The 13,660-nt window shown below is 41.9% G+C and overlaps 1 protein-coding gene across 2 annotated transcripts in view; it reads left to right on the top strand.

Annotated features, from left to right (window-relative positions):
* The window catches only part of LOC111954237 (inactive ubiquitin carboxyl-terminal hydrolase 53), a 69,545-nt gene extending 56,406 nt beyond the window's left edge, over positions 1 to 13,139 (top strand). The window contains exons 14-17 of one of the 2 annotated variants that reach the window (XM_023973806.2): positions 823 to 890; positions 9,565 to 9,634; positions 9,847 to 10,625; positions 10,870 to 13,139. In XM_023973806.2, coding sequence (XP_023829574.1) covers positions 823 to 890; positions 9,565 to 9,634; positions 9,847 to 10,625; positions 10,870 to 10,946 — 994 coding nt within the window. In that variant the 3' untranslated portion in view covers positions 10,947 to 13,139. Of the gene's footprint in view, positions 1 to 822; positions 891 to 9,564; positions 9,635 to 9,843; positions 10,626 to 10,869 lie in introns of both variants that reach the window. The other variant, XM_023973796.2, reaches the window with a different exon arrangement.
* The last annotated feature ends 521 nt before the right edge of the window (positions 13,140 to 13,660 follow it).

The raw sequence follows: 13,660 nt of genomic DNA, 5'->3' as shown, positions 1-13,660 counted from the left end.
AACCCAGCAGTGTTGCAGTTCTTGAAACAAACCTACTACCATACCCCGTTCAAAGGCACTTAAACATTTTGTATTTCCCATTCACCCTCTGAATGGCACGAATACACAATCCATGTCTCAGGTTAAAGAATCGTCTCCCCTTCATCTAAACTGATTGAAGTATATTTAACAAGTGACATCAATAAGGGATCATAGCTTTCATCTGAATTCACCTGGTCAGTCTGTCATTGAAAGAGCAGGTGTTTATAATGTTTTGTACACTCAGTGTAGATACTTTACTTGACCAAGAAACCCATGTCAAAATGTGTAAGTGAAATCTCTAAAAGGCCTTAATGTACGTAGATAATCTCTTTACATGCGTCTGTAGATCACTGAACTTTATTGCTAGTTGATTTTAAGAGGTGATAGTGCCACACTATAGCCTATTGTATTGACACCCCTCAATTCAGTGCTCCATTCCTGTTAGGGCACAATTGGTGTTGACTCTTCTCAGTCACCTGAATTCACCAATGCACCAAACTGAGAAGAGAAATGAATGTGAGCCATGCATGGACTAAAATAAAAAAGCTGTTTTGTAGATTTAGTATCAGATTACTCATGAATAAATCATTCACAGAACAAAGTAGTGTGGCGTGGATCTGGGTGGGTGGGGGTGTTATTTCTGTGTTTACTCTAGCAGTTTAGATCCAAAATAATCTCTTTAAAAGGTTGGAAAAACCTGCATGTCGAGAGACACCATACAATGGGACATGCATAGAAAGAAAGGCCTTTTTCATGTGGTGTCAGCGTTTGACTCAGCCCTACCCAATTTGTGAATTTCAGGGATCCCTTCCCTCACCGGAGAGGTGACGACTCCAAGACTGACATCTTGCACTCCTCTTTCTCCTATGGTAAGCACTACAGGGTTAAGTTTCCCCTACAGTAGGTACAGATCTAGGATCAGCTTTCCCTCCAAACACTGGTAATTCACCATTAGTTGTCCGGCCTTCCCATGATGCTTTGTGCCAGTTGCCTTTCGGCTTTCACGTACACGACTCCTTATTTGTTTTGCTAGTTTTGTACACCTGCTTCTCAGGTACTTTTTAATGATGTTGTCCTTGTTTGTTAGTTCTCAGAAAAGCCAAAGCATCTGGCAAAATTCTCACTTTTGCCCAAAGCAAGAACACYCAAAAATGATTAAACGAGGCAGCTGTCCTAATTTCAAGTCAATATTTTGGCGACCTGGATGAGACCTCATSTAGACTAAATGGATTGTTGTGTAAAGTGACGATGGGTGAAAGAGGCAGCTGAACCTTTCTGATGGTAGGAAATATATAATTTTCTGTCAGCCACTATGTCTGATATGGAGGGAAGGACGACTGGTGGAGTCATTATCATCAGAGAATGATAATCTTTGTCATTAGGTCCTAAAGTTTAATTTCCCCCGATAAATTTAATGTGCAGTATAAGGTCTAGCGATATTAAGAAACACCACTCTGTAATTTCCTTGATTTATGGTCCCATCAGTTGTGCTAAGGTCATAGCCCAATGATGGAGATTTTGTATGGAAGTACATGTGAGACCGATTCCTCATTTACTGGATCTGACCTTTTCCAGAGGAAAGTTTGTGTTCTGTGCAGTGCACAGAATAATAGGATGTGTCCTGCCCTGAACAATGATAAAAACTCTTGTTTTAGTTGCATACTGTTTGGACTAATTATTACACCACTGCTCTTTCTCTTCGGTAATGATGCAAGTGTGTGTTCGGTCTTCGGTCTGTTGTGTGTATTATATCTTAGCCTATTCCTTGATGCTAGGCCCTGCTTTACTGAAGTTGCGAGACATTGCAAGCCAAGAAATTGTGAGATAAAGCATTCCATTGCGATAGAGTCAGAACCGTGTACTAGACATATCTATCTGCCTGGTGTTTGACCTGCCTATACTGTGCCCCTCCTCTCTCTCCCCATCCCTCGCTGGCTCGCTATGAAAGATGCGTGTGTTTGTGTTCTCGGAAGTACGGCAACTAATCAGTCTCCTCCGTTCAAAAAAACGGAATCTTAGGAGTCGACTCCTAGCCGAATCGATTTGAGGACAATTGCTGGCAGCAGCGCAGCTCTGTTGTGAATTCATGTTGATTTTTATGAATATTTCTATCCGTTTTAACCCAAAACCGGTAAAAAATGGCAGTTTAAACGTTAAGATTTTTTTCTCCATTTGTTACATCCCTAGCTCAGACACCCCTTACGTATACTCTCTGATTTTCATCACATGTTCCCACTGTCTGATCCATCTAGTCCACCAGAGAAAAAACATTGTTTTGTAATGCTCCAATCTACGGCAGCCCTTTAAACACCCGTCACCAATTCTCAGAATTGAAATCCATGGAGTTTGTCCTTACAGAGCAGGGATGATGAGCGAGCTTGCGGGGGCCTCCCAGCTGTGCCCAGCTGAGCAGAAAATGCCACGACCGGGCCTGTCAGAAGGTGGAATTCCCTCATGCACATAAATAAAATGCAATTTTCTGTGGCCCAAAATATTTTCTCCTCCCCTCCTTTTATTGTGTCCCTTCTTCATAAGAACGAATGGGGTGAATGCGAGGTCTCAACCAGTGTTTAGAACAGAGGGAAGGTGGGTTGGTTTTATGTAAGTCTGGTGAGCTGACTAATTGAAGCGGGAAAAGGGTAGTGTTTTGTGGGGGGCCCTGTGCTAGCCCTTGAGCGTCTTTGTATGCAGAGCAGAGCAATCCATGTGGAAATACTCCCTGGCAAGGAAACAAATGCTTTTAAGCCTTGATGTATTTCTCACCGCTGGGATTTCTGTTCCCCTGCTTTTAAATCGGTCACTTTTAGCAGTTGTTTTTCATTTGAAAACAGTGGTGACCAATGGAATAGATTTTAATATTTTTTGTAGCTTATTGCACACACAGTAGGACGACAATAGAATAATTTGATTTAATTGTTCCGGCACCATGTTGATTCATTGCCTTGCACTTGGCCTCTGATATTTTTCTGTAACAAAATGTCATATTTCCGATTTGCGTCTCACAAAGACACGGAGGTTGGAACTTAAAATCTCAAATTTGGACTCATCATACTTCGGTGCCGATACGATATGTATTGCGATTCACCCTATGTCTGCTGCAGAGGGACAAGMGAGAGCCATGAGGAAACAATTTTTGATCAGTCATGGAAATAAGTGCTGAAAACAAACTGCTCACTATAAGATGGAGAACAGGCTATGAATGGAGTTTTGGTCCAGGTACAGCCAATTGGTGCAAAAKATAATATAGCAATATATCATTAAAAATAATATCCCGATAGCTAACTATTGATTTTGTTCCCCCATCACTACTTGTTGATAACCTGAGTGTTCGATGTAGTCACCCTATTTGTGCCTGGGATGTTGCCTCTGCTCCCTGCCATTTGCAYATTGTATTGACAAGCTACAGTGTTTTGAAGTCAATTTGGCTGGAATTCAGCTGTGATACTCTGGCCTGGGCTGTGCTGCAGTTACGTCTGAGTAGATTCCAGAGGTCCATTAGAGGCTAAAATCCTTTTTAAAAGCACATGGCTGTGTGGGTGGGAGAATAGACTGCAAAACGATAAATAATAATCTAWGATGTAAATAGTAAACACCATTTTAGAAACCACAAACCTTTGCTTTGTCTGGATATACAGTGTTACYTCTACAAACAACAGTAATACAAGTTGAGAATGTGGATGTCTCTCTTCTGGAACAGCCATCCAGATTTTGCCCACCTAAATGACAGCGCTATATTCTCTGTTGCCGGTATGCCAGCCTAAKCACAGCGTACTAAAATGGATGCAATGCCTTTCGAGAAGGCATTCTGTGTGTGTGACGGTTTCGAAAGGTCACGGCCGCTGGGGGGGAGAAAGTCCAGCCGCTTCAAACAGCCATATCCAAGCAGTAAATCATGCCCTCACTTGATTTACTCCGATTGGCTCCTGCGGTTCCCCAGACGCTCGTCTGGAGACCACAGTCACACGCTCTGCAGTGCTAACTGTTGTTTTGCTATCGTGTTAGCACAACATCCCTAATGCTACCTGAATATGCCCCCTTAGACCAAATATGGACCTGTCTCATTAACAATGAAAGTGACATTTTGCAGTCGATAATTACCCGTCCTTTTCAATGCACCAACCTCTGTTACCAAGACACAAACTATCTCTATTCATCAATGCTGACAACTTATTGCTATGTAGGTGTTCATTTGATTGTGAAATACGGAAGATTTTGAGCAAACAAGTGATCGTCATTGTGCTCAAGCATTTGTGGTGGCGTGTATTAGTGTGTGTCTAAGACTTTGTGTGTGTGTGCGCGCCCACTGCTTTGAGAGCAGGTCTTATCTCTGCTGCTTCCACCTGTTGAGATGGAAAGAGTGCCTTTTGACTCCCAATGGATAACCAAGCACAACCAAAAGCCATGTCTGCTTTCTCAAGGAATTAATAGGCCTCTTTTGCATATTAATTTCAAACATTCATCCAGTCATGTTTGCTATCAATATATCTCCCTTTTTAATACTCACATATTTGAATGAACATAGTAAATAGAAGAACCTATATTAAATTAATGGAAATTATTAACATAAAGCKTTTTCCATGCAGGGTTTCTCWCTGTCCTGTACCAAATMACATCCTATTTCCTATACACTGAGTATACCAAATATTAGGAACACCTTCCTAATATTGASTTGCACCTCCACCTTTTGCCCTCAGAACAGCCTCATTTCGCCGGGGCATGGACTCTACAAGGTGTCGAAAGCGTTCCACAGGAATCCTGGCCCATGTTGACGCCAATGCTTTCKACAGTTGTCAAGTTGGCTTGATGTCCTTTGGTTGGTGGACCATTCTTGACACAAACCGGTGCGCCTGGCACCTACTACCATACCCRGTTCAAAGGCACTTAAATCGTTTGTCTTGCCCATTCATCCTCTGAATGGTACACATTCTCAATTGTCTRAAGGATTAAAAATCTTTATTTAACCTGTTTCCTCCCCTTCATCTACACTGATTTTGAAGTTGATTTAACACTTAACAATAAGGGAACATAGCTTTCACCTGGTCAGTCTGCCATGGAAAGAGCAGGTGTTKATATTTTGTACACTGTGTATAGTACACTACTTCTGACCAGTGCTTTATGGGCCTGGTAGTGTAATATATAGGGGACGAAGCCTATGGCGGATTGGGAGCTGGGTTTTAATGCTCCCACGCTCCCAGGCTTAGCTAGCCCATTGACACCACTTAACAAGCCAGTGACTTATGTGTTAACGCCCTCAGATAGAGTACACATTAATATCGGGCCTTTTTAGGTTTAATGTTCTTAGATCAGCGTCTCAACACACCTATAAACCATACAGAGTGGATGGATTACGTTGAGTGATGATTGGATTTATAGACAATATGGACAGGGTTGGGGTTTAAAGTGATGCTAGAAATGTTTTGTATAATTTCAGCTAGTAGTTTTGAAAGTAGTGATCGTGAGCCAAAATTGTGTACAACAAATTGTTTTTTTCCTGCAATTCGTATAATACCCTACAAGTGATAATTTGTACAATATGTTACACGTGTAGGTGCTTAAGATCCCGATCAAACCCTTTTAATAACTTTCTCAAATATTGTACGAAATTCGTAATGATTTTGAAATGAAATGACTTAGTGGCCAAATGGTCCATTATTTCATAATTGAATTTAAACAAACTGCCTAAGTAAATGGAGTTGAAATGATTGATTCATATATTGAAGTACAGAAGTTGAGTTTAAAACTGAATCTGAMCAACGCGAAGAGTCGTAAGCTTGCGAGATCCTATATCTTTGTGTCCCTGCCATCCATACCAGCTTGAGTTATATTCCTCTGATCTGTGTGCTATTGGTGTTTCAAGCTGGACGAGGAACCATTTATTAGATGTCAATAAATACTCTTGGCAGTTTTTTTTGTCCCCTGATCACTTTGATCACCATCAGTTCACTATTAGATTTATCGAAAGCTCTACATTTTTACCACGGTTAACTTTTTTCTCCTCCCATAATTGATTCACACAAGAAACTGAATTGCAATGTGAATGCAAGTATGATTGATGTTGCGGATTTTGAAGGACTGCAGATCAGCAGAAAACCCTGAGGTCTACAAATCTTGGCTCTGCAATCTTAAAATTGAAACGCCTGACGTTGCCTCATTTTGTTGCATCAACACAGCTATTTAAGACGTTCAAAGAGCTGTCAAAACATTCTGGTGTTATCCTAAAAAAAAAACTGGGCGAGGTTGGAGTTCGTGATTTGCAAAATAACCTGACGCTCACACAAAGATGCTGAGTTATGATGGTAGAGCTTTTGAAACAAAATGACATCACTACTGTGATTAGTAAGATGATGATTTGATTGGCTTTCGMCACATGAGAAGGTGTCCTTTTCGGCTGCTCTGTGTAGTCCCATTCACTGAAATGGGARCGGCGATTTASGTCCACAGAGATGGTATCTTCAAAACCGTCACTGCTGGAACACTAAATACTGAATGACGTACACAGAAACACCAGAGGCCARAGTCAATCAAAGAGAGTAACTGGGTTTCAAAGTGCATGTTCTCATTTGGAATCATCCAGTAAACAAATGTATTTTAAGTGTCGTTGTGAGGAAAAATTGTTTAAATTTGTATATATTAGCGGTTTTGATTCAATAAGGACCCAAGCTTACCCATATTGTTTCTTATGCCAGCACAAACAACTTAATGCAACTGTTAGCCACACAGTTTTTGAACTATACTATTGAACTTGTGGTGCCCCTAACTTCTAGGAAATTAACCAAAACCACATGACTTTATTAATGCACCCTACCTCAATGACTTTGTGGCTCTCTAATGGTTATATTTGTAACACTAAAGGAAAAGTGCACCACAATGCTATTAGTGACCCCGACTCTGCCGTTAATCACTTAAGAGATTATTCAGCCATTGATTAGATATTAATCTGATTGCTGATGTCTGAAACATTTTGTGATTTTAAAGTGCGACCGCAGCCGCCTTGCTCTTTTGTTATAAAGCAGCTACTCTCCCCGGTCCCTCAAGTTTTCTCTTGGCAACAGCCCACACACCGTAAAGAAGAGACAGGATTTGCTACAGTAAGGAGCAATGGTGTGGAGGGCTGTAAACTGCATCCCCGCTTTGTTTTTCATATTCGTATTGTTTGGGTTGCTTGTCCACATTACAAATCAACAGCATCAAATTGAGAATCGCCACACGGACTTAGCGGCTTAAAAACACGCAGCGTTGGGAGGGGAGGGAGAGAAAAAAAGAATGAAAACAGAGCCTGGACTCTGGAGTCCGATCCCAGCGTAATAATAGCATGCCAGCAGAAGGGATTTAGACAGTAATGCTCCTGCGGAGAGTGCAAAAAAAAAAAAGGAAAGGGAGAATGTCGAGTGTGCTGACGCGCCACAGATATCCTAAGCCACTCGCTCACGTCTCCAACCCAGTCAGCTGTTCAAAGCCCGACACAGTGCTGCAAACACACCCACATTCTCAGTGTGCTTATACACTGAACAAAAATATAAATGTAAATTGTTGGTCCCATGTTTCATGAACTGAAATAAAAGATCCCAGACATTTTCCATATGCACYAGAAGATTATTTCTCTKAAATTTTGTGCACAAATTTGTTTACATCCCTGTTATTGAGCATTTCTCCTTTGCCAAGATAATCCATCCACCTGACAGGTGTGGCATATCAAGATGCTGATTAAACAGCATGATCATTACACAGGTGCACCTTGCGCTGGGGACAATAAAAGGCCACTACAATGTTCAGTTTTGTCACACAACACAGTGCCACAGATGTCTCAAGTTAGAGGGAGCGTGCAATTGGCATGCTGACTGCAGGAAWGTRCACCAGAGCTGTTGCCAGWGAATTTAATGTTCATTTCTCTACCATAAGCCACCTCCAATGTAATTTTAGAGAATTTGGCAGTACATCCAAACGGCCTCACAACTGCAGACCACGTGTAACCATGTCAGCGCAGGACCTCAACATCCGGCATCTTCACCTGCGGGATCGTCTGAGACCAGCCAGTCTGTCAGCTGATGAAACTGAGTTTGCACACCCAAAGAATTTCTGCCCAAACTGTCAGAAACCGTCACAGGGAAGCTCATCTGCATGCTCGTCTTCCTCACCGGCGTCTTGACCCCAGTTCGGRGTCGTAACCGACTTCAGTGGGCAAATGTTCACCTTCGATGGCCACTGGCACYCTGGAGATATGTGCAATTCACAGATGAATCCCTCTTTCAACTGTACCGTGCAGATTGCAGACCGTGTGTATGGCGTCTTGTGGGAGAGCGGTTTACTATTGTCAATGTTGTGAACAGAGTGTCCCATGGTGGGGTTGTGGTATAGGCAGGCATAAGCTATCGACAACAAAAACAATAGCAGTTTTATCGATGGCAGTTTGAATGCACAGAGATACCGTTACGAGGTCCTGAGGCCCATTGTTGGGCCATTCATCCATCGCTATCACCTCATGTTTCAGCATGATAATGCACTGCCCCATGTTGCAAGGATCTGTATACAATTCCTGGAAACTGAAAATGTCCCATTTCTTCCATGGCCTGCATACTCACCTTACATGTCACCCATTGAGCATGTTTGGGATGCTCTGGATCTCATCAATATCCAGCAACTTCGCACAGCCATTGAAGAGGAATAGGACAACAATCTACAGGCCACAATCAACAGCCTGATCAACTCTATGCGAAGGAGATGTGTCGCGCTGCATGAGGCAAATGGTGGTCACACCAAATACTGACTGGTTTTCTGATCCACMCCCCTACTTTGTTTTAAAGGTATCTGTGAACAACCGARGCATATCTGCATTCCCAGTCATGTCAAATCCATAGATTAGGGCCTAATGAATTTATTTAAATTTACWGATTTTCTTATGAACTGTAACTCATTCAAATCTTTTAAATTGTTACATGTTGCGTTTATATRTTTGTTTAAGTTCTCACTTTMCYTTAGCAAGGATTAGCATCGTTAYCCTGAAGGCTAGCAAATGGGCATCGGCTTGGTACTTCAGCTCCGGCTCCCTTTGAGGGGCCTCAGCCTCGCTCATGCCAGATCAGACAGTGGTACACAGGGGGGCCCGGGGGCACTCTACCAGACTGCCGCTCTACTTTGATACCTCTTCCCCCAGCACCTGGCTAGGCCCTTAACATGACCCCAGTTAGATAACATGTCTGTGCTAGAGACGGGCAGGAAAACTGTGACCCTGTTCGAACATGGGATCAAAGCAGAGGCACAGCAATATGAGTAGTTTGTGTGTGTCAGTGAGGGTAAGATTTTTTTTTTTTTTTTAGAGAAGTCATTTTTGGTACTTGATTCAGAATAGGGCAGTGTTGTTTCTAAGTGTTTTGGGCTAAGCGTTTTGGTTGTGTTTTGTATGTTTTACTAGATATAGAGGAACATATGCCAAKTATAATCAGTCTTATAATAGCAATAAATTCATACCTTATGCAGGGTATGTCAAATGCTTTAGCAAATTAGTAGCAATTTACCAAATCTAATGAATGTATTAATCTATTCCAGGTGAACACCCAGCAAAGTTTCCAGACCTGCAAGACGCACATCTCCTAAAATTGAGTCCAAGTTCACAAACGTAAAGCATTATCATTGTACTACTTTCATTAGAGTGAATGGTTTCTTTCTTTGATTCTTTATTATAKCTGAAAAGTAATGGAAACTATTGACCCATTTTGATGTGCCAGTATTGACGCTTGTGATAAAGTATTACATCTTATTCTGGATAGACTGTTTTCCTTCAAGTTTGAAAATATATTGATGTATGTCCTATTCTTCTTGCGACAGAAGAAGAGCCTTCCGATATACGCATGGAATTCTGGAGAGGACGGAAGGTCTGGATGACGAGCAGGAGGATAACATCGATGGCAGCCCCAGCCCGGTCAGCCCTATTCCCCCATACCTGCCCAAGACCAGCAGCTCAGAGTGGAACAGCTATGGCGACCTCGCCGGCTCCTTCTCCGAACAGGYAGAYACCAAGCCCCTGGTAACCAAAGACCGCTCCCCCCAGCCCCACTACCACATCCTGGCCCCACTTCTCCCTCCCAAGACCAACATCCACCGGTTGACAGACCAGTCGGGCTTCCGCGCTCCCCAGCTCCAGGAGCCCATTTGCACAAGTGCCAGGAACGAGGCCAAAAACGGGCCGATACTCTCCCAAACCATCCTCCGCAGGTGGATTGAGACGCCCGCCGACCACAAGCTCTCATCGGACGCTAGCTCCAAGTCAGGCTCGTCGGACCAGGACCGGAACGATCTGTCGGCCAGTGAGAGCGGAGAGGAGAAGTTTCCCAGTTCAGTGCCAGGGGACGACACGGACGACCTAGACTCCCCGGTGACAGGGGAGATGGTTCTACCTATGGGCCTCCCCACCACCTACTTCTCTGTGGACAATTGTATGACAGACACATACCGGGCAAAATACCACCAGAGGCCCGCCCTGTACYTGATGACGAACGCTAAAGGCGGGGAACAACACGTGTCGTCTGGTGAGAGTGACCTGGGAGAGGGGGGACTCCCCATCCCAGAGGCCCAACCTACAGAGCCCCCTAAGAGCCAGCCTGAATCAGGTAACTGGAGCTCTCTGTAGATAATTTGCCACGGAAATTGGAAGACACTTGGAGCCCTAGTTGTTTGTGGTCATACCCATGTCACCATTTGTGGTTTTAATGTGACCAAAGTGAATGCATGTTTTCTACTATAGATTTTTTGGGTCATCAATAAATGTTATAAAAACTTTCATTAGAAGTCTATTACAGGGGTGAATAATATGTTTTCTTGGCATATTCTAATATATGTTCCTGTCTTTCGCAGGTTACTACTCCAGTAAAACTATAGCTAAATGGAATCCTGTTACACCCAAAGGACTTGATGAACATGGGTTTCTATGATGGAAAGTCTACTGTTGAAGAGGCCTGGTACGAAAGCAACAGTTAGAAAAAATGTCATCTCCTACAAGTTTTGAATCCTCTTGCGGTGATGCTTATTTGCTTGTAGAGATGTCATATCAGAAGACAGACATGAATCTGGAATGCCAAAGAGATTGGTAACTCCCAGAGGCAGCAAAAGTCTGAAGAGTATTCTTCAGTTCAGCAGTAGTCTCAGGAGTCCACGCCTGCACAACGGTCTTCATGTGATTGTGATTGTGGCCACTAGATGGCAGCAGCAGTAATTGTGGATTTGCACAGTAGAAAGCCAAAAATAAATTACGAAAGAGGATCCAAACCTAGGATGGTTCTTGGTCGATGCAGGGACCTGCTCGAACTTACTTCCAAGGTCATTCACAGGTTGGCTCACTGAAGAATGTCTCCCACGAAACCACTTTTCCCCTCCAGAGATGATCAAATAAACTAAATGTAACAATGACAATAACTCATCTRTAACCAATTTACACTTTAGCCAGAAAATCTATGAAATGCTTGTATTTATTTCTCGAATTACGGTCATTTCATTGTTCTACAGTGACTGCGCAACTTCTGCCTATGTAACAATGTAACAAGGTGAGGTAAATCCTCCTTGAGCAGGTTTTTACTTTGAATGTCCAGTGTTGATGCAGTCATGGAATAAGGGAGATTCAGTTTGTGTACACTTATGCGTTGTTTTTGTTGGAGCACTACTTTAAAATAAGTCCCAAGGGTTCCCCCTATGTGGCCACAGAGGCACCTGGTGTTAGGTGAATCTGTTCCAGTCCGAGGTTGAATGAGTGTTTTAAAGGCCCAGTGCAGTCAAACTTGCTTTCCCTGTGTTTTATACAGTATATATTTCCACACTGTTGGAATAATACTGTTAAATTGTGAAAATTATAATATAATTTTAGTGTAAAAGCTGTTTGAAAAGACTGCCTGAAATGTCAGCCTGTTGTGGTGAGACTGAGTTTTGACCTGCCTGTTGACATCACCAGGCAGAAATGAGTTGATCGACCAATTCAAAAGAGTTCCAAACCTCTCTGCCAATAACAGCTAGTTTTCACTTTCCCCCTCCCCACTCAGAGCACTCCCATACAGTCCTATCAAATTCTTGCTTGAGAATTTGCTCTTTCCTAAGAAGCTATTTTTTTTTTTTTTAAATTACATTTTAATTGAAAACAAATCACAGTAAGGTACTTAATTGTTACCCACAAATAATTTTATATTGAGATAACAGCTACATTGGACCACTTTTTAATAATTGTTAGGAGAGAAGCATCTCAAGTCATTGGTATCTGGCGTATGTTCTAAGCTGCCTTTTTAACCCTGCCATCCCAGGGGTGTATTCACTAGGAACCAAATGGATGAAACGGGGAGTGACTAACCTGAACTTGTTCAATAAGAAACACTAACTTTTGTTAAATGGTTTGCACTAACAAATGCACCCCTGACAATTCGCTGCTGTGTTTTGTAAGGCTTTCTGTCCCCAGTTCAGATCGCCTCTCACACTCCTTTCCAGATATAAGCCTCATTGTTCGCTCTTAATGTTTCTCCTGTCTCATACTGGGCAGTGTGTTAAAGGTACGTTACTTTTCATGTTGTCAAACCATGCTTCTGTATATTTGTCTCCTGGGTCAAACACGTGTCAAATTCATTCAAAGTGGTTCATTTAGATGTTCCTGTACAATGGAACCAATTGAATTAGTTCCAAAAGTCTAAACTCCAAGCTAAATCCAACCCACCTCAAACTTGTAAGTATTTGAAATATGAATTTGACCCAGGTCTGATTGATTTACCTAAACTTGAACCAAAACCTCAAGAATGGATTGAGTACTGGATGTAAGGATTTTAAGAGTGAAGTAGAAAAGGCCTGCTTTTCTGCAGGTATTGTTCTAGTTTTACCCCCAGAGATTCTCACAACATTGCCTATATGTACATGCTATGTCATTTTTTTTCATGGTGGACCATTCTAGTGATGCTGTAAAAAAGTAATTTTTGTTGTAAATGTTTTAATATATTGCCCGGCAGACTTCACTGCACAGTGCCTTTCTAGTTTTCTATGTCAAGTTGAAATAGGAGCCGTCATTTGTACAATATGTAATTTTTCTAGATGTTTTTTTAACATTCAATTTAATTTTTGATTAACAATTGTTTAATAAATAATTATATTTAACCATAGCCATGTCCAAGTTTTTTCTAAACCAGTTATTCTCATAACATTATTAATGTACATAATTATAATATCCATAATTATAAATAGCCTACTTGGGGTAAATATAATCTCTGCAAACCTGAACCTAAATCTCACAAATGTAATTTATGACTATGCCTGTACACGAAAGATTAGGGTAAATGTAARCAAACAAGTCTACAAAGATATAAACAAAAAAAGAAATGTGCTCTCACTGTCAACTGCGTTKATTTTCAGCAAACTTAACGTGTAAATATTTGTATGAACATAAGATTCAACAACTGAGACATAAGCTGAACAAGTTCCACAGACATGTGACTAACAGAAATGGAACAATGTGTCCTGAACAAAGGGGGGGGGGGGTCAAAATCAAAAGTAAGTCGTTTCTGGTGTGGCCACCAGCTGCATTAAGTACTGCAGTGCATCTCCTCATGGACTGCACCAGATTTGCCAGTTCTTACTGTGAGATGTTACCCCACTCTTCCAACAAGGCACCTGAAGTTCCCGG

The sequence above is a fragment of the Salvelinus sp. IW2-2015 genome, linkage group LG3, assembly GCF_002910315.2.
Source record: "Salvelinus sp. IW2-2015 linkage group LG3, ASM291031v2, whole genome shotgun sequence".
Classification (NCBI taxonomy): Eukaryota; Metazoa; Chordata; class Actinopteri; order Salmoniformes; family Salmonidae; genus Salvelinus; species Salvelinus sp. IW2-2015.
This window is presented reverse-complemented; position numbering and strand designations above follow the sequence as displayed.